This window comes from Mastigoproctus giganteus, chromosome 10, assembly GCF_048544385.1.
Source record: "Mastigoproctus giganteus isolate SK-2022 chromosome 10, ASM4854438v1, whole genome shotgun sequence".
Lineage (NCBI taxonomy): Eukaryota > Metazoa > Arthropoda > Arachnida > Uropygi > Thelyphonidae > Mastigoproctus > Mastigoproctus giganteus.
Window position 1 is genome coordinate 142,472,187 of NC_143584.1, and position 25,593 is coordinate 142,497,779.

Here is a 25,593-nt window from a genome sequence, read left to right on the forward strand (position 1 = left end):
GCCACGTTAAATAATCTCTCCTCTTTACACACTATACTCAGAACCATCTGTTCACAGTCGCTGTGTACTGAGTCCAACCAGACTAACATTGGATCCTAGGCCATTCTGACATAACTGGAAATGAAAAAGTAGATCTTGCTGCAAAACAACCCCCACAACGTAACCCCCACAATCTTTTCAAGTGTTCTACAAAAATCTTATATAAGCAACGTGCAGAAACCACTGATCCTAACCATGGCAACCACAGTTTAATAACAACACTCATATGTTCTTACTTACAGTTAACAGATGAGTGTTCTTATCCATAAGTAAGTGATTCTCAGAGTTCCTACAGTCAGATGCAATTAATAGTCAGACCTATTTGTCATTAATTGTAGTCATTATTTCAGTATCCATAAAAAATACCTTAACTTTGCTATTTAACTTGCAGGAATGATTAAATCTGACACATATTCTTGGAAACCATATCTAAGCATATTTTTGAATAACATCTTTAGATAAATAATGAACAGGCACAGTTTGGCCCAGGAGGCCCCTTATACCAATAAATCTCAAAAACAACAGTAATATGAAGTGTATACAAGTCATTGACAAGACAGGTCTACAAGTAGGTGAATAAGTTTATGAATGGTATTGAAAGTGATCATGATCATCCTCATCCAGGGAAAGAGACAAAGCTACTACGACATTGCCACTATAACAGAAGTCATAGTGGCAATGGAAGTTTCTATTGAGGAAATTTGCTATTGAGGAAATGGCATGATATGCAAGGTTATGTTGGTTCAGCACATATTATCATTAGTGAGGATTTGTGCTTTCTAAAAGTGCATGCTAGATGAATTCTATGGCTGTTAACACCATAATTAAATGAGCAACAAATTAATGTGTATTCCAGAACAGATGAGTGCATTTCTTGAACAGATGAGTGCATTTCTTGAACATGAGTGCACAGGAAACACCTTCTGAAAACATAATAACAGGAGATGACTCCTGAATGCACTATTATACACCATAAAACAAACATATACAAGTTCAGAGTGATTCCATACAGGCTTAGCTTTACCGAAGAAATTCTTTATGCAAATATCACCAAGAAAGTATTACTTATTGTATTCTGTGATTATAACTGAATGATTCTGAACATGTTCTGGAAAGAGGAGAAACAGTCGTGAGTGGCACAAATTGTGATGTGCTTCTAAACCTTTAAAGCCAACAATTAGAAAGAAACATGGTTTGCTATCCTCAAGTGTGTGCGCATATGCAAGTACAGCAAGATAATTTCCTTTCAGACCATCTGTATCCCTTCATGGTCATTGTGCACCCAGAGGGCAATGGACTCTTCCAGCAGGACAATGCGCTTTCCCCAGAGCTGTGGTGACTAGAACATGGTTCAACCACCATTGAATGGCCTCCTCATTTACTGGACATGAACCCTGTGGAGCATTTGGAATGCTGTAGAAAGGTGTGTTGTGCAGCAGGCATGGATGGAAATACCTGTGGAACACTTTCGTGAACTAGTGGACTCAATGCCTTGCCGTGTAACTACCTTTATCTAGGCAAAAGGTAGGCCTACCCGTTACTAGGTAGGTATCCCATGATTTCTGTCCACTCAGTGTATTATGCCTGTATAAGTGTGTTTGTGGACTGATTTGTATGTAGTAGTAGTAGTAGTGGCATGTGATGCAAGAAAGCAAATGTATGAGCTTATGCAGCATCAGCCAAAAAAATCACATCATTCCCTCCAAATGCCTGTCCAGTTCCTCCTTAAATTTATCCAATCTATCAACTTCCACAATGACAGATGGAAGTTTGTTCCAGCAATTAACCACCCGCTGGCTAAAGGCAAATTTCCGCACATCTATTCTACATCTGTCCTTTCGTAATTTGAATTTATGCCCCCTTAGGTTCGTAATCTGAACAAGTGGAAGGATCCCATCAGAATTCAGCGTGCTGAACCCATTCAAGGCCTTATACACCTCAATCAGATCACCGCGTAGGTGCCTAGTCTCCAGCCACTGCAATTTGCAGAACTTAAGCCTCTCTTGATAAGAGGATCCCTTCATTTCCCTCACCAAACTTGTTGCCCTTCTCTGTACAGGTGCCTCTGTAGCCAGGTGGGAAGAAGCAGCAGTGCGTAGCACACGCTTCTTGATTACACCGGGGTTCGAGCCCGTCACCACCAAATATGGAGGATGCGGAAAGGTCAGGGATTGACCACCGCATATTCTCGGAGCAATATGGCCTTAGTTTCTAATGCTCCTAAAAACCAAAACAACACAACACATGCCCTTCTCTGTACACGCTCAAGTAAATCTACATCCTTCCTAAAATGAGGCCTCCAGACCTGTACGCAGTACTCAAGGCGTGGCCTGACCATTGCCTTATACAGAGGGATAATCACCTCCTTTTCCCTGCTAGCAAAATTCCTATATATCATTGACAAAACCCCATGACCTGCCCTGGCAGCCTGTCTGCATAAAATGAAAAAGACTCTCAGGTCTTTTTCATTTTATACCACCTTAAGTGTAGTACCACACAGTTGGTACGTTTCTCTGGGGTTACTTCTACCCATATGCAGTACTTTGCATTTGTCAAGGTTAAACTTCAGTTGCCGCTTCTTAGCCCATCTGCCCAAATTATCTAGATCCTGTTGCAGTAGCACACTGCCATTACTGTCATTAACAACCCTGCCAACCTTTGTATCATCTGCAAACTTCAACATTAAGCCTGATATACCTGTCTGGGATCCCCATCGAGAATTCCTCTAGTCTAGTTAGGTTTGATTCCAGACCTCTCCAAACAAGTGCAGGAAGAGTGTCCTATACTTAATTATTGTTTTCATCATGATGCACTATAAAGTACAATTATGTTGCTTTCCAAAAATTGATTTTTAATTTAACTGGAAAGTAAGCGGATTATGCAGGACATCAACATAACCATGATGATCTGTTACAAAGAATGTGTAACTATTACATTACCAACTTAGTGGTGGATGTCATTTTTTTTCACTAAAGCTACAGTAGCCTAGATTGTCTTTAAGGATTTATATTGGAATAATTGACTTACTTGCTAGCTTCTTCTTTGCTATTATTTTTCTACAGTAAGATAATGTTATGTAATGTACAGTGCCTTAGGGAAATGTCTTACTGTAATATTCAATTTCATAAATCATTTGCCTTGTGCTTTGTAACATTAATTGTAAGACAAATTAATTGAAAATTTAACTGTATATTACACAATAATAAGCTGATAGTCTGTTGCTGTATCAAATTGAAAAATTTTTTTAGTTAAAAGAAATAAATTTTTCTTTCTATTAATGTTACTTCTTTGTGACACTGTATGATGCTGAATATATCAAGCAATTTGATTCTGAATATAAAGTAAATATATAGTATAAAATAAAGAAATTATAATAGATAATAGAAAAAAATTTCTACATTTGTTATTGGTATCTAAAACAATAAATGACACAAGGCACACTTATTTTAAAATTTGTACCATATTATGTTCTTGCAATCAGGTCAGTAGACATCAGAAGCTTATGAAACTCTGTTTATTAGAATAAAATATGTGATGTGAAAATGCCTTTCAAAGATCATTTAGAGTTAAAATTCTAAAACTCAAAGGAAATAACTTATTTCCTTTGTGATTAAATTTTATTACTGGATATCTTAAAATTTAATTAAAATATTTAGTTTTAATAAGTTATACAAGAATTGATGTTGTTTTTCCTATTAGAAGCAACATGAACTAGAAAAGTCAGTTCAAAAATTCCAAGAAGAATTGCAAACACAGCAAAATTATCATATTGAAGAAATTAAAGGAGTAAAACAAAAGTATATTAATGAGCTAAATGAAGCAAAAGAACAGTTGGTTACAATTCAGGATGAAAGTGTTCTACAAAAGGTATGATATCCAGTAAGAATTTAATTTTAAGATAAACTGTAATCCTGCAGACCATTTCAAACTATAGTAAAATAGTTTTTTCTTCATTTATAGTATTAGGAAAGGAAGTAAATTTTAGAACTAATTGTCCTGAAAAAAAAAAAAAAAAGAAACTCAATGAGGTCTTGTATGCATACACACAGACATACAAAATTTTTTTTTTCTTACTTTTTATGTAGAAGTAGCCCATAATAAAGATGCATAAAATATATTTTAGTTTGTCTGCTTTACTAATTTTCTTTGGAGAACCTTTCTGATCCCTTCATAGAACTCCAGAGTCCTGCTGTAAATAGTTTGAGAAATAATACTATGGAGCGTACAGTGATTTTAGAGAACAAACTGACTGAATCAGTGGTCTCATTCTCTAACTATACTTTGCTTGGAATGGGATCAATTAAACATAGAAATAATTGAAAATGGACTGTATTAAGAGTAATATTTGTTCTTGCAAATTACTCATACAAGTAGACTTTTGTAATAAGTGTGAATTTGAACCACACATTACAGAAGGTGTAAGTGGAGCATATCTGCCATATTTACATCTTCATTACCTTATTTATGTTGAAACAATCTTTCTTATTACGTGACTCACTGCCTTAATATTTAATTGCTACATTTATCACTATGGTTTGGCTAAGGTACAATTTGTTTTAAAAATCACACAACAATGTAAATAAATGTTATTCACATTGCATTTTCAGTCAATTACTAAATGGCTGAAATGTACTGCAGTGCTATTTTTAAAACTTTTATTAAACAGAACAAAATGACAACATAAATACCTTTAGATAGTCCTTGTTATTATATTTTATTTTAATTTGACATATCAGTTGATAACTAAACATGTCAATTTTAATAAAGCAAAAATAAATTGCATACTGTAGTACACTAACTTGGTACCATAAACAAAATAAACAAACATTAATTTGACACTGCCAATTCCCTAATAGTGGTTACTGGTTCTATAATGCTGTCTACTCTATACTCCTCCTCAACAAATTTAAATCTTCAGGATGAAAATCTAACTGCTGGTCATCATAGCAATGTTGGGGAATTTTGTGATTTGTTCTTTGTTGAATTCTTCAATTGGACAAATGAATTGGATCGCCACTGTTATTTTTTATTTGTTTATGAATTGTACTCTGAATTTCGGTTTACCAAGGAGTAATGGAAGTATTACTACAAATCATAATGCAATTGGCTTGTATCCAAATCTCCAGCTTTGTTCCTGCACCAAAGTGCACAACAATTGTAAAACAGTTATTAATCAACCCATATTCAATTTTAAACAGGCTAAAGGTATAAAACTTCCTTTTTGTCCAAATGGTAGGCAAGCATTCTATTCTCTTAAGTTATTGGCTGCAACTTCTGTTTGTCTATACTTTCACCTCTGTTACAACATGATGGTTCTATTGCATTCTCGGCTAAAGCTGACTTACTATCATCCTACATTTCACCTAACTGTTATATCAGTGATCTTTGTATGCTCCTACTGCCATACTCAATACACTCCACTCACTGTCTCCCATAGTCTTCTGATGGAAGGATGTTAGAAGAATTCTGAACAGTCTTGATGCTAAGGAAGATCCATTTCCTAATGGTATTTCTCCATTTGTTCTCAAAACCTGTGTTCCTGAGCTTTCTCCTGTTCTGTGTTGCCTTTTTACACTCTTATTCACTGATATTTTTCCTTCTGCTTGGAAATTTGCTCATATCTATTCAGTTCTTTGAAAGGGTGACAGATCCTTCCCATCCATTATCAACTCATTGCACTCTTTCCAAAGTAATGGGGAAATCCATTAACCACCAACTTTTAAATTATCTCAACGCCTTCGGTCAGTGATCAGCAGTGTGTATTCCATCATCATTGATCCACTAGTAATACATTGGCTTATTACTCATCTTTGGACAAATTTGATGTTCATTCATATAAAGAAGCCACGTGGAATTCCAAATGAACCAGCAGAATCAATATATAATCTTTCCAGTGATTCTTATGCCTTTCCCCATAATGGAACTCTCCCTTTGGATTTGCTTTCTCCTTCATGGTTCACAGTGAGTAATAACAACTTCAATTTTTTGCCAATCCTTGGCCACCAGAAATAGCACTTTACTGGCTGTTTCCTTTTGGCCATTACTCACTGACGTTCATGTAGATCTTTCACGAGGTAATATGTTATTCCAGAAATCTTACAAGGTGTCTTTTAAGGTTGTTGGAATTACACTTATATGCATTCTTTTTGTAGTAGCAGAATGCCATTGAAAGTTCTGAGAGCACATTTATGATCAAAGGATGTCCTTCCAGCTTCTTTATCCTTAGGTAACTTATCAGGCAACCTATGTAACCAATACCATGCACTTTCTTTAGCCTGATGCCTTTCAGCATTACTTGCTAGTTTTCTTGTAGTCCACTAGATATGTGGGCAACTTGTCATCTCTTTCTTCATCGGTGTGTAAACAATCTTCTTTTCTGATTTGTCAAATAATTTGTCTGGTCCAACAGGACGTCTTGATAAGTGATGATCAGCATTGCAACATTTTTCAATTGGTCTCAGTCATATCTTGTATTTTTAACTTAAAGCTTATTGTCCATCATTGTAGCCTTAAATATTATTTTAATTGCATGGTGCACAGGTATATCAAGAACTGGAAATTGGTGAGCACTTAAACCTGCATGGAGTGTAATGTGCTTTTAATTTCTTAAAGAACTGCAGCTTATTCTTAGGAATTTCATTGTACTTCCTATAGCACTTTTTCAGTGAAGGCAGCACAACGGGTGAATTATGGTAACTTGATTTACATAAAGTTGTTAATTTGATTACACATTTCTTATTTGTTAAGTTTTAATCTTGAATTAGTTAACAAACATCTAATAGCAAACATTAGGTAAAGTTTAAATTTTAGTAGTCTTAACTAATTTTATTTTAATTATTAATTTAGTTGTAGGCCTAATAATTAAAATTAAATAAATTAACATTAAGTAAATGGATAACCCTGAATACTTACATTCTTGTAATGGTCCTTATGATACCATCATCCTCACATACCAAGACAGTGGTTTACAATTCATTATATTTATATATTCTGTACTATACTCTCAAACTAAGAATGTTTTGAATAAAACTCTAGTTAGGTCTACTGGAGCAAATCACTGGTTAGTTTGCAGCCGAGGGTGAGGGTATTTGGACATTGTAGGATTAGATATCTATTTGGAGGCTAATTGTTTTGAGCATCTTATTTGTGTCAGTGGGTTCAAGGTGCATCAGAAGGGGGAATGGGATTATCAGTTTTTGGGATATACTTATTATGGTTCTTATTTTTGTTTTTCATCTGCTCTAATAATTCATTATTAGAATAATAAATATTTTAATAATAATCAAATAATGCTTTTGAAAATATGTATGTGGCTATATTCTATCTGCATGCCTTTGTTTGATTAATATTTTAGATTATGCTGATAATGAAGGATTCTTGTACCTGTCAGTGATTAGGACTGAGGTGTTCTTGAAACCCCATTGGTGATCCTCACACCAGGTATGGAAAGCCGGATCCAATTTTGTTATTTGGCCATGGGCTATGTCATGTTTATGTTCTTTAATTCTTTTGAATAATCTACTGGTTCATACAATATGATTTTTGGCAGTCTTTGCATTGTAAATTGTATACTGTGGGTGTTTGGTGGAAAGAGTCTTTGTCAGGGGTGAAGTGGGGGAGGTGGTTTTTACCGTATTTTTAATGGTGTTAGTTATTGTAAATCTGGCGTACAACCCATGTTTTTTGGCTATGCTTTTAATCTGTTCGCTAATTTGGGGACATAAGGGATAGTAATGTACTTGTTTTCTTTACTGGTTCTTTATTAGATGCCTGTATGTTGAGATATTTCTCTTTTGTTGTTTTAATTGTTTTCATTATGAGTTTTTGTGGATAAATGTTGTTGCTAAATATTTAGGAAATTCTGTTGCTTTCTCTATTGAGAATCTCTTGATCTCTACATGGTCTATAAGTTCTAAAAATTAAACTTTTAAGAATATCTATTTTTGTGTTAATGGGGTGATTGGAATTAAGCTTTTGTAATAGCTCCTGTGTCTGTTGGTTTGCTATACATTTCTATTAAGAGAGAGTTATTATGCTGCTTTAACAAGAGATTGGCGCACTAGGGCCATAGATGCCAATGTGCCAAAAAAATCCCCACTCAACCAACCAATTAACAAGAGATCTAGGAATGGTATGTTTTGTCTTTCTCTATTTCTATTTTAAATTTTATGCATGGATGTACGGTATTTAGGTAGTTGTGAAAGTTGTTTAATTCTTCTAACCCATCTGGCCAAACAGTTTTGTTGTAATTGACATACGAGGGGGTATCAAAAAGTTCATACCCATACCTAGATAAAACATCAGTAGGAAGATGCCATTTTTAATGTAAGTTGTCTGCATATTCAGTAACTAACATGTAGGTGATCCCTACATGTTAGTTACTATTCATTCCCGTAGGTGATCATGCACCAGAGGTTGAGCCGAGAATCTGAGGAAGGACGCTATGGTTGACAAAGTGGAGTATTGAGCAGTGATCAAGTTCCTGCATTTGCAGGGCAAGAAAGCTCAAGATTGTTGACAAAGAAATGAAAGCTGTGTATGGGCAAAATTGTCCATCCCATGACACTGTACAAGAGTGGAAACAGGAGTTCCAGTGTGGTTGCAGAAGTGTCTTTGACGAGCCAAGAGAAGAAAGGCCATCAACATCCACAGACAGTGAGACAGTTGCAAAGGTTGAGCAGCAGCTGGTGCTGAGTGCATTTTTTAGAGGTTATAAAACGTGTATATAACAAAACTAGAAAATAATCTAGCCGAAGCTCTTGGTGAACTTACAAAACTCATAAAAATTCTTTTGACCATTCTGATGACTACTTCAGAGCCCGAACGCTGCCATTCAACATTAAAAAAAATAAAAACATTTTTAAGGAGCACATGAATTAGGAAAGGCTAAATGCTCAAGCAGTGCTTTCAATAGAGAAAAGCTTGGTCAACAGTGCATCAAACTTGAATGAAGAAGTTATTAATCTATTTTCAACAAATAAAAACCGAAGAATATTTTATTTTTAAATAAAATTTCAAGATTACCTAAGTCTATTAATGGTAAGTGTCCTGTAATGTTTTGTAGTATTTTTAACTTTCTTGCTATCTACACTGTGCTGCCACTTTATTAGGTACACATACCTAAGAAAAAAACAATGCAAATATTGTACAGTATATATTTTGATATGTACAATATGTTAGTATCACACTAAAAAGAATTAAAATCTTAATATAAAAGGAGATATACAAACCATTAACTTTTTAATAAATTAATTTAATTTAAAGAAAGAATCCAATGCTTTGCACAGTTTTTGTTCTATATGCATTTTTAATATAGCACAGACATAAAATGCAGTAGTTTCTTTATCAACATTACTGCAGGCCAACACATTCTCTATTATGCTCAAAGCATTTTGGCATCTTTTATAGGGCTGTGTGTGTGTGTGTGTGTGTGTGTGTGTGTGTGTGTGTGTGTGTGTGTGTGTGTGTGTGTGTGTGTGTGTGTGTGTGTGTGTGTGTGTGTGTGTGTTGCTTCACTTTTGCTGTCGCTGAAAACAAAAGCATCATTGTTTTGCTTGGTGCCCAGCAGCTCTTCTGGTGTTGGCATTGCTGTGGGAGAAACTTCATCGTCCACCTTCACAAACTTCAAATTCCTCCATTCCTCATGTTGCTCTCACATTTGTGTGCTTGACCATGTTTTTTCGATGATATTCTCTCCAAAGGAACTCTTTCTGAAGCAATTGATGCAATACTGTCCCAAGCAATAACAAGATTACAGATAGCACCCAAGACATTCCAATTTGGATGCAAATTGTTCCCTCCTATGTTGCAGATCAAGTTCCTTATCAGGCAGGCTCTATATGCTCTGTTGAGGTTATAAATAATGCCTTGATCCAGTGGATCCATAAAACTGGTGGTATTGGGAGGTAACAACAGCCATATATTTGTCAACTTAAGTGTATCTGTAAAATGTTCTGTACAACGATCTAGAATAATTTAAATGTTCCTTTTTTTCTGAAGCCATTCTTTTGTCCACTTTTGATAACCAAGACCGAAAAATTTTGATCGTAAGCCAAGCACTTCTATTGGCCTCATAATCACAAGTAAGTCGGTTATCTTCTTTAAAACATCTTGGCTTGGAAAACTTACCAATCACAAGTGGGCTTAGTTTTGTAATGCCATCTGAATTGCAGCATAATGGAGCAGTGAGTCTTTGTTTACTTAATTTTCCACCATGGCAAGGTTCTCCTCGAACAGCAAACGTTTTGTTTGGCATCAAATTATAAAATAAACCTGTCTCGTCAAGGTTAAAAATATCCTTTGCCTCATATTTTTTCAAGAATGGACCCTTCAGAACACTGTCTGTAGCCATTTCTTTGTCGACTAATCCAGACTCGCTGCAAACATTTTGCGAAACCAAGTTATTCCTGTTTTTAAATCTTTGGAGCCAGCCACTGCTGCATTTGAAGTTGATAATTCCATGTTACTGAGCTAGATAATGTGCCGTTTCTTGCAAAATCTGGCCTGATATTGTAAAATTAGACGTACGCATTTGTTGGTACGTACCACTCGAAAGGTTGTTTCAAGTTTGTTATGTTTTGCACCACGAATTCGGTTTCCTTTTTTGTTTTATTGCTGCTCCAGCGTCACATGGTTTTTCAGTTTTGTAGATAAAGTAGGTAAAGGGATGTTGTATTCCTTTGCAGCTTACATTTTACTTTGATCTATCCTATCAGCCTCTATAATTTTCAGTTTAATTTCCATGCTTAATTCCGTCTGTTTACCTTTTGTGTCCATAATACTGCTAGATGAGATTTAATATAAACAAACTTTAAATTAATTCAAAGACACAAGTTCCAAAAAAAGACATCAGCTCAGATAAAATGGCACAAACAATAGATTACTGTATACTGCAACAAAAGACTCTTTGAACTGGCATAACAATTGCAACTGACTTTAATCCTATGGAGAGTGAGGGAGTGTATGTAAACAACTTAGAAACACTGTTTATTCTTTTGTTAATTTAACAGCTCATCCTTCACAAAGATGTTTTTCAGAGTGCACTTACGTTTAGCTACCATAAGCTGGTTTTGTTTACACAAAAGTAATTTCTGAAAGTCAGTGCCAGGGAACCGGATGACCAGAGGCAATAAATGGGGCAGTAATCAGACAACTGTGCCAAGATTTGTATTAAACATACAAAATAACAATATTTATTTCTCACAGGGTGAAAACAAACTTTGTAATATGTATTAACCAAATTTTGTAATAAACAAATATATTTAGATAGAAAAGCCTATCCTTTTGCAGGGGAATGGTATGTGCTTCATATAAACAAGTACTTTGTATAAACTGAGTTTGTATTAACGAGATATTACTGTTTATCAAGTGGCCACAATTAAAGTATCTCTAATTTTTGAGGGATACTAAAGTCTGGAGTATGATGTAATGGAGGAAGAGTCACCAAATTTTTTTGCAGGTATGTTCTTTGGAGGATATAAAAGAGGATTATATGAAAAACAAATTTAGTACTAGTGGAAAATTTTTGCTGTGAATGATTAGCCAGATTCATGATATGTGTGGCTGAAAAATTTTTGCCATCAATGATTAGCTGCTATATGATATGTGTAGATATGCATACAGCAAATAAAGATAAACCATTAACACTGGTATGGTAACATTATCACTTTATTGCTTGATGTTTTTGTGTTGTAATAGCATTATGAGCAATACATAACGTGATATAACTGTTGTGAATCATATTAGAATGACATTAATACTACTTTCTGGGTGGTGATATTGGATTCATCAGTCAGCACTTGATATGTGTTCGGTGTAGTCATCATGGTGGTCCAGCAGACCATAACATATCAGATATGATGTTTATTATTTACCATGTGTTGCTGTCCTTCAGGGCTGCTTGGTTAGGAATGTTGCCACAATACACATTGTCCTTCAGGTATCCCCAGAGCCAAAAGTTGCAAGGAATGAGATTAGGTGATCAATGTGGTCTCACTGAAGGAAATGAGTAGTTGTATATTGAATGGATAACATGCTGTCATAGTAGTCTTGTGGAGGTGCTCTATCTTGCATAACAACTGTTGCTTCCAGCCATCCTTGCTATTAAAGTTGTGGAATAACAATAGTCACTAAGATGTCTCACTACCATTGGGTGGTAACTGAACATATTACAACCAGTGAGACATTTAAAAGAAAAAATAATAAAAAATATTGGCTGTTAATGATGGTAGCCATGAAAAGTACACCATCATCATCATCAGCCATTTTCAATCCACTGCAGGATGAAGGCCTTTCCAGTTCCTGCTGTTTTGTGCAATGGCCATCCATTTACTACCCACAAACTCATGAATTTCATCTATCCATCTCTGCCATTGTCTTCCAGGTTTTCTTCTAGCTCCTCTTGGGTACCATTCTGTTATTTTCTTAGTCCATCTGTCATCATGTCTTCGAGCTATTTGTCCTGACCAAGACCATTTTAGTTCTTTAGTTTTGATAAGAATGTCCTTTACTTGAGTTTGCTGTCTAATCCATGTGTTTCTCTTCTTATCTAACAGTCTGATTCCCAATATAATTTGTTCTATTCTTCGCTGTGTAGTTCTCAGCTTCTCTTCCATTCTTTTGGTGAGTGCCCAAGTTTCACTTCCATAAGTCATGGTGGGGAGTATACATTGGTTCATTATTTTATGTTTCAGACAAACTGAGATATTGCTCTTCAGTATGTGACTATATTTCCTGAATGCTATCCATCAAAAATTTATTCTTCTCTTGACTTCCAGCCATTTATCATTATTACAGCTAATAACTTGCCGCAGATAAGTATATGACTCCACCTTTTAAATTACTGCTCCTTCAATCATTATGTACCTTTCCGTGGCATACTTGTTCATCATTACTTTTGTTTTAGCCATATTCATCTTTAGTCTAAAATCCTTACTAACTCTGCATAACTGATTTAAGATTTTCTTGTAATTCTTTGGGATCGTGGCTTATGACCACAATGTCATCTGCAAATCGTAAATGGTTTAGGTACTTTCCTTTCACATTGACTCCTTTCTGTGACCAGTCTGATCTTCTAAAAGCTTCCTTAAGGGCAGCAGTAAACAGCTTCGGAGATATTGTGTCTCGTTGTCTCCTTTCTCGATTTTAAATTTGCTACTGTCTTTGTCTAGTCCAATAAAGGCGGTTGCATTCTTATATATTTTCTTCAAAATCATAATATATGGGGTATCTGTGCCTTGTCTTTCCAGTGCCCGAAACCTTGCCTTATGCTGTATGGAGACAAATTCCTTTTCATAATCCACAAATGCCAGGCATAATGGTGTTTTATATTCATTTGCTTTCTCCATTAGCTGTGATATTACGTGAAGTTGATCCATAGTTGAGAATCCTATCCTAAAGCCAGCTTGCTCTTTCGGTTGATTCTCATCAAGTATTCTTTCTAATCTTTTTTTTTTTTATTTTTTTTTTATGTGAACCCCAAACACGAGAGGTATTAGAACCTATAGTACTTAGTACCGTGCTTGGGTTGGAGGTTGAGAAGACGAAAGAAGATATTTGTTGACATTGGACTTGAACTTCTGTAGATTTTAATTTTCAGGAAATACGTATGAAGGAAGGTTGTTCCAGAAAACGACAGTTGAATGAATAAATGAGGAAGATGAAAAGTTGGTTCTGTGGGTTTGAAATTGGACAGTAAATGGATGTTGGCTGGTGGCGGCACGTGTTCGGACTGTTTTGAAAGAGAGAGCGGGAATTATAGAAGCCAATTCAGAAGAACAGTGTCCATGGAAGTATCTGTAGAAGAGGTATGCAGCAGAAACAGTATGTCTGTGAGAAAGCGAGTGGAGAGACTCTGTTAGAGATGAATCATTAATTAACCTAACTGCCCTCTTCTGAATGGAATCAGGAAGCCTGAGAGAGGTTTTGGGGGCACCACCCCAGGTGTGGGAACAATATTCCATGGCAGCGCAGATTTGCGATTTATACAGAGTGAGCAGCTGTTTGAAAGAAAAGTAACGTCAAGAGTTAAAGAGAAAACCAAGTTATTTAGATGCAGAGGAAGCAATATTTGTAATGTGCTTGTGCCAAAAGAGATTAGAAGTCACGGTAATCCTCAAAAGAGATATATCATTTTGCCTAGAAATTGGAGTGTCACTAAAGATAAGCATACGAGCAGAAGAATCCTTTTTGCGAGATATAAGACAAGACTGAGTTTTAGAAGGGTTGAAATCAACTAAGTTGTCTTTGCCCCACTGGAGAATTACCTGAAGATCGGTATTTAAGGAATTGGTAGCAGATTTTCGAGAAGTTGAAGCTGATTGAGCAGGACAAGGTTTCTCAAAATGGAAAGTGGAATGCAATGTGCTATCATCGGCAAAACTATGGATAGGATTTCCAGTCAATGGAAGAAGGTCGTTAATATACAAGAGGAAAAGAGTGGGGGAAAGAACTGAACCTTGGGGGACACTGGCATTAATGGAGAAGTTAGATGACAGAGCAAGGCCTCCGTAGCCGAGTGGGCAGGAGCGGGAGTGCAGTAGCACACGCTCTTTGAGTAGACCGGGGTTCAAGCCCCTGACTGCTGAATACGGTCGATCTGCCAACCCGCACTGGACCAGCGTGGCAGATTATGGTCCATTTCCCTCAGCATGAATTGTTGAGGAGGCTTCCATCCTGCAGTGGGTTGTAATGGCTGCACTTCACTTTACTTTTAGATGACAGAGAGCCATCTACCATCACCCTCAGTGAGCGATCAGAGAGAAAACTGGATAACCAATTACTGAAAACAGTTGGCAAACCATAAGATGGAAGCTTGTTTAGAAGACCTTTATGCCAAACACGATCAAAAGCCTTTGAGATGTCAAGAGCAACTGTTTGTGTTTCACCGAACCTTTCCATTGAATTAGTCCATAAATGGGTAACATAAGCCAGAATATCACCAGTGGATCGACACTAACGGAATCCATACTGGCGATCGTTGATCAGACAGAAGGTTTCTAGGTAGTTTAAGAGTTGGCGGTTAATTGACTTCTCCATTACTTTAGAAAGAGTAGAAGTAATTGCAATGGGACGATAATTGGATGGGAGGGATTTGTCACCCTTTTTAGGAACTGGCTGGATATGAGCAAATTTCCAAGCAGAAGGAAAAACACCTTTGGAATAAGAAAGTGAAAAGAGGCTGCAAAAAATAGGAGTAAGTTCAGGAGCACAGGTTTTGAGAACAAGTGGAGAAATACCATCAGGACCTGGATGAATCTGGATGCTTTCTTAGCATCCAGATTCATCAAAATCCTTTTGACGGAAGACCACAGGAGGCATTGAATGGAGCATGATGGGAATGGTGGGAGGTGTTTTACCAAGATCATTAATACATGAGCTGGAGGAAAAATGGGATGCTAGCAGGTCAGCTTTATCCTTGGCTGAAGTGACAACAAAACCATCTGGTTTGGACAGAGGTGGGAGCAGAGATGGGCAAAAGTTGCGGCCAATAGCTTTGGCAAGAGACGAGAATGCTCGGCTACCATTAGAGCAAGAAGCAAGTTTTGTACTCTTAGCCTGTTCAAACTCTAATTTGGACTGATTAATAACTGCTTTACAATTGTTGCGAGCTTTGCTGTACGCAGAAAATGAAACTGAAGGATTAGAAACATGCCAATTACGATATGCAACATTCTTCTCTTGAACAGCCTTAGCACATATATTGGAAAACCAAGGTTTAGATAAAGGACGAGATTTTAAAGTGGACTGTGGGATAAAGGATTCCATTCCTGCAAGAATAATTTCACTGACACGATCTGAGCAAACGTTGACATCAGAAGTTTTGAAACAGTAATCTAACCAAGGAAAAGAAGAAAAGAAGTCTTGCAGGTCATCCCATTTTGCATTCTTGTAATGCCAAACAACATGAGGTTGGCAATAGCCATGAAATAAAGGTTCCATTGGAGAAGAGACAATCACCAAGTTGTGATCTGAAGTGCCTAAAGGACCTCTCACTTCGACCATGTACTTAGAAGGGTTGTTTGTGAGAAAAAGATCAAACGTATTGGCTGTGTGATTAGGATTGTCTGGTATTCTTGTAGGTAAATGAACAATCTGTGCTAGGTCATTAGTAATTGCAAAAATCAGCATCTCTACCTGCTGGGTCGGTGTGACTAGAAAACGGAAGCGAGCTGGAGTTGTGAACATTAAAATCGCCAAGAAAAATTACCTCACTGTTAAGAAAGTTGGACTGGAGAAAGTCAAGTTGCAAAGAGAGGAAGTCAAAGAGCTCCAAGTGATTAGTGGAGTTGGGAGAACGGTAGAGACAACAGATGAATTTTGCACAATGAGGTAGAGAGATTTTAAGCCAGAGAAGATCAAAGAGAGTAGATTCCAAATTGCCAAGTCTCTGACAGGGAATATCAGAATGGACATATGCACAAGTACTACCTTTGAGGCAAAAGGAATCATACAGCGAATAATTTGGGCATCTGAGATGAGCAGTTAGTAATGACCTGTTAATAATCTGTTAGTAATGACCCTTGAGAACAACTTGTAGATGTGGGATAACAAGCTAATTGGTCTATAATTTCCAATTTCTAATTTATCTCCTTTCTTATGCAGCAAAACTATGATTGCATTATTCCACTGCTTAGGCGTCACACCTTTTCTAATGCATTTTGTGAAGAGCCTTGCCAGTTTTTGTGTTTTGTCTCTTCCTCCCAATTTTAACAACTCTACCGTAACTTCCTCTCCCCCCCCTGGGGGGAGATGAAGTTACGGTAGAGTTGTTAAACACAGATCGTATGTGTTGCTAATTTGCACTCCATCTTCCCCACTGCTGTTCCCTCGCTCTTTGTACAATTCTCTATTTGCTATTTGAATTATGCCTTCTCTGCTATTTATAAGTACACCATTGCTATTCTTCAGTTTCAGTACCATTTGTCTTTCTGTATTACTGCTCATGGCTGCTGATTTAAATCCTTTGTTTTCCCCTTAATGCTTGTTCTACTTTTCTTGTGTTAAATATTAAGAGTAGGAGACCGGCAGAATTACTTAACAAGTACAGGTCACTGTTGAACAAAAGCCAAGAATTAGGGTTGAATTTGAAAGTGTCTGCAATTCTGCCCAGACACGATAGGAGGGAGTATATGATGAGAGCCTTGTCGATCAATTCGGCCCTGGAAAGATTGTGCAAGGCTCAAGGGGTAGAATTTTTTTCAGCCTGGACTGTACTTGTTAGCAGGAGAGATTGCTTCTACAGGGATGGGATACACTTAAATAGAAAGGGTGCAAGAATATTTGCTGATGCTATCGAGGCAGTGTTAGGTGGGTCGGAAAACTGCTAGCTTGGGGGGAGACAAAGACCAATAGATTGACAGTAGCCACTGGCAGAGGTGAAAGAGATTCTTGCACTGCTTCTATTAGAATGAGCAGAAGCCTGAAAAACAAGATGCATGGTATTTCAGAGACTGCTGGGAGCCATTGTGGTACAAGTAAACACATGGGTTGTGTTAGGGTAGCTAAGAATAGAAACAGGTGCAGGTATACTTGCATGTACACCAATGCTAGGAGTTTAGTAAATAAATTTGATGAATTTGAGGTATTGCTCAAAACATCGAAGGCAGATATTGTTGGGATATCAGAGACGTGGTGTCACACAGATATAAGGGATGCAGAACTGCAATTTGGGGAGTACAACGTCTACAGAAAGGATAGACAGGATAGGAAGGGAGGAGGGGTTATGTTATTAGTTAAGAAACACATAAAAACCAAGGAAGTGAAGCCAGTCGACATCGCTGGACAGTGCAGTGTCGAGTCAGTTTGGTGTGACATAAGCATTGGGAGATCAAAATTGAGAGTAGGAGTGTGCTATAGGCCTAATGACTCTGATGAGTATAATAAGAAACTGTACAATGAAATAGAGTGGGCCAGTAAATCAGAGAGTCTTATAATGGGAGATTTTAATTTCCCAGATATTGACTGGAATTTGGGGGCTGTTTACTCACACACTAGCAAGGCTTTTGTGGATTTATTGGAGGATTGTTTTCTACATCAGCACGTTCGGGGGTCAACTAGAGGGAGGAATACTCTTGATTTGATTATCAGTAGTGATTCTTCCTGCAAATCTGCAGGTAAATGAACCACTAGGTGGCAGTGATCACAGTGTGCTGAAGTGGGATTTACTCAAAGAGGTAACTACCATTAGGGGTAAAGGGAAGGGTTATTGCTTCCGTAAAGGCGACTACGATGGACTGAGACAGTATTTAAATTCTATACAGTGGGACCAACTGATGATGTTACCAACAGCAAATTCAAAATGGGAAGCATTCAAAGAACTTATCTTGGAAGCTACTAGGCTTTACATACCAACTAAGAAATATTGTTCAAGGTTTAGGCCAAAATGGATGTCAGATGAACTAATGAGGCATATGGCAGAGAAGAAAAATGCATGGGATACATACAAATTAACACATGACACAGAAGCCTATGATAGATACAAGTTGATATGCAACCAAGTTACAAAGGAGGTTAGGCAGGCGAAGGCAGATTACGAGAAATCCTTGGCAAGGGATGCAAAGAAAAACAGCAAAGAGTTCTTTACTTATGTAAACTCTAGAAGGAAGGGGATGAATCAGATTGGTCCACTTGATATTGATGGGTCAAGTGTTGATGATCCTGCTCAGGTAGCTAACAAACTAAATGAATATTTTGCATCGACATTCACACATGAGGAGTTATTCAGCAAGGGGAATGCCAGAGGTGTATTCAACTCTAGCAGTAAGCTACAGAATCTTGAAATAACTGGGAGTAAAGTGGAGGAGAAACTGTTGAAGATAAACACAAGAAAGGCACCCGGGGTGGATGGGATCTATCCAGTTATATTAAAGGAGGCAGCAAAGGAAGTAAGCAAACCCTTAGCCATAATTATGAGAGCTTCCTTGGACTCAGGGGAGGTACCCATAGACTGGAAATGTGCAAATGTGACCCCAATTCCCAAAGGAGGATCAAAGGCTGACACAAGTAATTATAGACCTGTGAGCTTAACTTCTGTTCCAGGAAAATTAATGGAGGCACTGGTTAAAGAAGCTCTGCAGGATCATTTAGACAAGACTTCAGTTATAGCTCAGACACAGCATGGTTTTGTTAAGGGGAAGTCTTGCCTGACCAACTTGATTGGATACTATGATGCAGTCACAAAAGAACTGGATGCAGGGAATAACTTTGATATTATATACTTGGATCTTAGAAAGGCTTTTGATACTGTTGCACATGGAAGACTGCTACACAAATTGGAGCAGTGTGACATTGGAGGCAAATTGCTGCTATGGATAAAGGGGTGGTTGAGGGGGAGAAGACAGAGAGTGGTAATCAATGGACACTGCTCATTGTGGACTGATGTTATTAGTGGAGTCCCTCAGGGCTCAGTGTTGGGTCCATTATTGTTTTCTGTATTTATAAATGATATTGATGATGGTATATCGGGCTTAATGTCCAAGTTTGCCGACGATACAAAGGTTGGCAGGGTTGTCAAGGACACTACTGACACTATGCTGCTGCAACAGGATCTGGAAAGGTTGAGCAGATGGGCTGAGAGGTGGCAAATGAAGTTTAACATTGATAAATGTAAAGTACTACACATGGGAAACAGCAACCCCAGAGCAACGTATCAACTCTGTGGTACTACACTGACAGTGGTAGAGAATGAAAGGGACTTGGGGGTGGTTGTGCAGGCAGATATGAAGTTCTCTGAGCAGTGCAGACAGGCTGCAAGAGTAGCTCATGGAGTATTGTCAATGATATACAGGAATTTTTCCAGCAGGGATAAGGAGGTGATTATTCCATTGTATAAGGCGATGGTCAGGCCACACCTAGAGTACTGTATACAGGTCTGGAGACCTCATTTCAAGAAGGTGTAGAGCTGCTGGAACGAGTACAGAGAAGGGCAACAAGATTAGTGAATGGAACAAAGGGGTGCTCTTACGAAGAAAGGCTTAAGTTTTGCAAATTACAGTGTCTGGAGACTAGGCACCAGCGAGGTGATCTGATAGAGGTGTATAAAGCCTTGAATGGTTTAAGCATGCTCAATGCTGATGGGATTCTTCCTCTAGCTCAGAAAAATCACCTGAGAGGGCATAAATTCAAATTGAGGAAAGACAGATGTAGGATAGACGTGTGGAAATTTGCCTTTAGCCAGCGGGTGGTTGGTTGGTGGAACAGACTTCCATCCCTTGTGGTGGAGGTTGATAGCCTAAATAAGTTTAAGGCTCAGCTGGACAGGTATTTTGAACGAACAGAGGGGTGAAGTGGAAGTGGTTTTTTTTTTTTTTTTTTTGGCTGATGCTGCATAAGCTTGCTTTCTTGCATCAAATGCCTCTACTAATGCTAATGCTAAATCTTCTTATGTCTTCTCTGAGCCTCTTTCTAATGGCTTTGCATAACTCAGTATACTCAATTTTCTCCTTGTCAGTGTTTATCTTGCTCTTCGTTTGTTGCCTTCAGTTCATCATAACAAGTGTTTCTTGGCTAATTTTTTCTTCTTTGGATTTCTTTTTCCCTATAGGTTTCTTGGGCTTTATCACTTTCAGAAAGTTGTAATATTCCTTGTCGATATTTTGGTCCTGAGCAGTCTGCAGAAGCTCAAACTTGTTCTTAAGTTCCAGTACATACTGCTCTTTCTCCTCTTCTGTTATCTCAAAGACCTTCGTATTATTTACTTGAGTCAGTTTTTTCCCTTTCCTACATCTATATCAAGTGTGCATCTTACCATTCTGTAATCACTTCCAAAATTTACCTTATTCAGGACAGTAACATCATTCACGATATATTGTCTGTTAGTGAGGATGAAGTTGATTTCATTAGTTGTTAATTCATTTGGACTCTTCCATGTCCATTTTCTGTTCATGCTTTTCTTGAAAAAAGTGTTCACTACTGACAATCCTTGAGATTATGCAAATTCCACAAGTCTTACAAAATTTCCTATATTTCTCCTTTCAGTGCTGTTTTGTCTTTTTCCAACCTTAGCATTGAAGTCCCCCATAATAATAGTGTAGTGGGTTTTCTGCTCATCTAGAAGACTCAATTTCAGTGTACATTTCTTCAATCTCTTCATCATTGTGGCTTGGTGTTGGTGCATAAATCATTATAATCTTGAACTTGTACCTCTTAGAAATCTTGAGTATTAGTCTTGACACCCTTGGTGATGTACTTTTGAATTCCAAAATGTTGTTTTTTATATCTTTATGGACCAGAAATCCAACTCCACCTTCACTCCTTTCACTGTTTCCATTGGTGTACAGCTGATTTCCATTTGATAAATTTATAAGTGATTCATTTCTTCTTGTTTCAGCCAAACCGATGATATCTGAATTCACATTTTCTAGTTCTTTTTCCAGCTCTGTTATCCTGTCTTCACCGATGAGCGATCTTACGTTGTAACAGGCCAAGTTCAGTTTCCGTGCATGGCAGCCTGGTCTTACCCAGAGATTCTTAACACCCTCTGCTTCCACTCTGATCCTCTCTCGCTGCTGTAGGAGGGGGAGTGAAAGCTGCTGGGGACTGAGGGCCATTTGTTTTGTCGTGCTGTCATATTTCTTGAGGGTTTGGTCTTTACCTCTTCACGCTGACCAGGCGTCTTGAAGAGAACCACTACACGTTCATTGCTACCTAAGTGACGTAACAGGGCTTACCATTGAGAAGGTGTGCGTGAGTGGATTTTAGGGAGGCAGGCCAACCGGACTTCTCTTAAATCTTCTGTAATAGAAAGATATTGGATCCATCAGTGTTTTAGACTTAGCGTCTGATAATACACAGAATACCTGTTCCCCTCTAAGCCCTGTAAAGTACACCATGCAGCGACCTTAAGTATATACAGGGTGAATTACTACCAGTGTGACAAACTTGCAGGAGGTGTAGGGGGCACAAAGATGAATTGGAATCACGTAGCATTGCGGGGTCCGAAATGCCTTTGTCGTGCGGTAGAGGACGTTGAACGGGAGGTCGTGTGAACAGCGATCCCGCCGGAAGTCAGCATTTGCGAACCTGTTCCCGAGGCAGTAGGAAGGACGAGTATTCAAACGTTGAATTGGCCGACATTGCACCTCACGTATGGAGCTGCGGACTGTAACGGGTGCGTCATTCTGCGCTTGTACCAGGAACCTTTTCCACACAGGCGTGCTCCTCATCATACGATTTTCACATGTGTGAACAGAAGGTTACATGAGACTGGTTGTTTCACGAGAGGTACCATGAATCGAGAGTAAATGATGAGGCCAGACAAATGAGGAGAATGTCCTACGTCTTGCAGAAGGCAGTACGAGTACTCGAGCAATAGGCCAACGATTGGGTATTTCCCAATCCACTGTATGGAGGATACTGTCAACAAACCAAATGAGTTCATACCATCTGCAGTGCTTCCAATCATTGGAGCTTGCGGATTATCCACTCCGGAGGACTTTTGCTACTTGGTTTCTTCAACAGAAACGGTTCGCAAATGCTGACTTCCAGCAGGATCGCTGTTCACGCAACCTCCCGTTCAACATCCTCTACCGCATGACGAAGGCATTTTGGACCCTGCAATGCTATGTGATTCCAATTCGTCTTTGTGCCCCCTACACCTCCTGCAAGTTTGTCGCACTGGTAGTGAATCACCCTGTATGTATGGGAATTTCCTGTAGAATTATTATTACAGGTTCATTATATGGTGTTGCCCAAAACCTGCACTTTTGTTTATTCGTAGTCCCACTTTTAGTGGAAATTGGCCTTTTCTCACTAAGAGGATGTTTCACGGTCATTTCTGCCTCCATTCATGACAAGAAGCTGAGAACAAATGTCAGTCAAGTTTTATCAACTTGTAATTGCTACTTGCAGTGATGTTTGTTCAAGTAGAACTGCTGCAGAACCTTAAACAGCAGCTTTACTGTTGCATATAGGTATCTAGCCACCTTGTTGCTGCACATGTACTGGTTCTACCTTCTACTGCCAGTACTGGTAGAACATTATCTATGAATCTTTCCACAACTAAAGTAGTAATATTCTTAAACTACTTTTGGGGGTGAGCTTTGCTTCCTCTTCTGGGTTTCGCACCCAGCTCTCCTCTTTTCTTGACATGTGAAATAATTTTTTTCTGACGCCACACGGTGTCACTGAACTTCACTGGCAATTGCAACACCCATAATTCTTAATCAGTGCTGGTTTTTTTTTTTCCATTCTATAATAAAACATCACAATCGATGAATGATGTAGTAAGGTGAGGGTTTAGACTTCTAACTTTCGAGTATTCTTATTTGCAGCACTTCCACCTTTCATTCCATATTTATGCACAAGTAGAGTTGTAGTATGCAAAATCATTTTGCAGTACAATTTTTCCTTCCAATGTTGATTTTTGGAACTAATTTTGTTTTTTGTGTAATTCTCTTCTGCATCCTCCAGAGAACATACTTTCCAAATTTGGTTGCATTTTCTCCATTACATTGTGTTCTAAATAAGGATATTATTGTGGCTCAATTATAATCTTACTGCTGTATACTGGTATCAGTTTAGTAAGTTAATAGACAAACAGTGCAGAATTGTTATTGTCAAAAACTAAATAAAAATATTTCCATGTTTAAAATTTTTCTTTCTAATCTTTCTGGTCTTTAATCAACAAAATCAAAATTTGTTCCCTTTAGGATTACAGCTTGTTTAATGTTAATTCACTCTTCACTATTGACATTTCAGTTATATTTCATTTAAAAAGTAGATCATCATCATCAGCCATTTTCAATGCACTGCAGGATGAAGGCCTCTCCAGCAACTTTCCAGTTAATTCTGTTTTGAGCATTGGCCATCCATTTACTACCCACAAACTCATGAATTTCATCTATCCATCTCCGCCTTTGTCTTCCAGGTTTTCTTCTAGCTCCTCTTGGGTACCATTCTGTTATTTTCTTAGTCCATCTGTCATCATGTCTTCGAGCTATGTGTCCTGCCCAAGTAGTAGATAAATACACAAAAAATGAATATCAGTGACAAGCTCTGGTGCCATTAACACATTGAATACTGTGATAAAATCAGATAACTGCCTCACCAGACAAAATGATTTTTGTACATTTTTTTCTTTTAAAAATTATTTTTTTGGTAGATTTTTATTATCCTGGTCATATTTTTTAGTCTTATCCATTTTTGTGTATGTTCCACTGGTGGTCATACAATTCTATGAAGTAATTTTACTTGCAAGAACCACATAAATTAAAAAAACATAAATGTTCCTCAACTGTGGGACATTTATGTATTTTTAGTTTGCTGTATTATTTACTATTTTTCTCACCCCAGGAATAAACTAAAATGGCAAAGAAAGGACTTAGTGAGAAAGAAACTGAACATCTCTTGTTAGAATTGAGTAAATAAAGTGTTACAGGTTTTACAGTGATGCCATAGTATCCTGAAAGAGGCCTCTGAGGTCGGGAAAATTCATGTCTAGGAAATAAACTATTCCTATTCCTTTGTCTCTTCTCAATTCTTCCGAATCTCAGCCTTAGTCAAAAGAGAGCTCTAGAAGAATTGAGAAGAGGCAAAGGAAAAGTTGTTCTACCAGCAGACAAAGGGAGATCAACGGTGGTCCTAAATACAGAGGATTATAACAAGAAGGCATTGGATCTTCTACAAGATAATAACACTTATAAGATGATCCAGAGGAACCCTTTGGTGGGCCTGGAACGGCGAGTCAACAAATTGGTGCAATCCTGGTTGAACATGGAGAAGATTTCCAAGGAGACTTCATGGTCATTACATGCTACATGTAGTCAACTTCCACGATTCTGCGGACTGCCAAAAATTCATAAGGCAGAAGAGATCTATAGTTTCATTTATAGGGAGTCCTTCCTATACGCTATCAGGGTACTTGGCCAAATTAATTGCGCCCATAGTGGGGCAGTCCAAATATGTTATTAAAGACAGTAGAGAGTTTGTAAATTTTGTGGGGAATTTGACTATAAATGATAATGAGAGCATGATCTCTTTTGATGTTGTATCTTTATTCACATGTATTCCTATGAATCATGCAATATATTGTGTAAAAATTGCATTGACCAGGGATGTCTTACTTGGTAATAGATCACTGCTTGGTGTTGAAGATATTTGTACTGGGCTGGCTAGTACTACCATGTTATTTCAAGGAACTATGTATAAGTAGGTTCACAGTACGGCCATGGGTTCACCCATTAGTGCCACTGTGGCCAACTTGGCCATGGAGGAGTTGGAAAGCAGGGTTTTTAGTGGGTGTTCGTTTCCTATTAGAAATTGGAAAAGATACGTTGACGATACCGTTGGCCTGGTTCAGAAGGAGAGGGAGGATGATGGCTTAACAGCTTCTTCCAGTTTATACAATTTACCTCAGAGGTGGAAACAGGCGGTACCCTGTTGTTTTTGGATGTATTGGTCTCTAGGGTGGGTTCTAGACTTAAGATGTCAGTTTTTAAAAAACCCATGTGTAGAGACGTCAGTTTTTAAAAAACTGACGTCTTACACCCACTATAATTCAGCACAAGCTGGACAATTCAAGAATAGTGCAGCAAAAGCTTTATTTGACGGAGTGGG

The 25,593-nt window shown here is 37.8% G+C and overlaps 1 protein-coding gene across 3 annotated transcripts in view; it reads left to right on the top strand.

The window, feature by feature from the left end:
• Positions 1-25,593, top strand: part of LOC150079328 (uncharacterized) — a 486,833-nt gene that overhangs the window by 295,272 nt on the left and 165,968 nt on the right. For all 3 annotated transcript variants that reach the window (XM_090382736.1, XM_090382738.1, XM_090382737.1), the window contains exon 16: positions 3,739-3,906. In XM_090382736.1, coding sequence (XP_090238862.1) covers positions 3,739-3,906 — 168 coding nt within the window. The remainder of the gene's footprint in view (positions 1-3,738; positions 3,907-25,593) is intronic.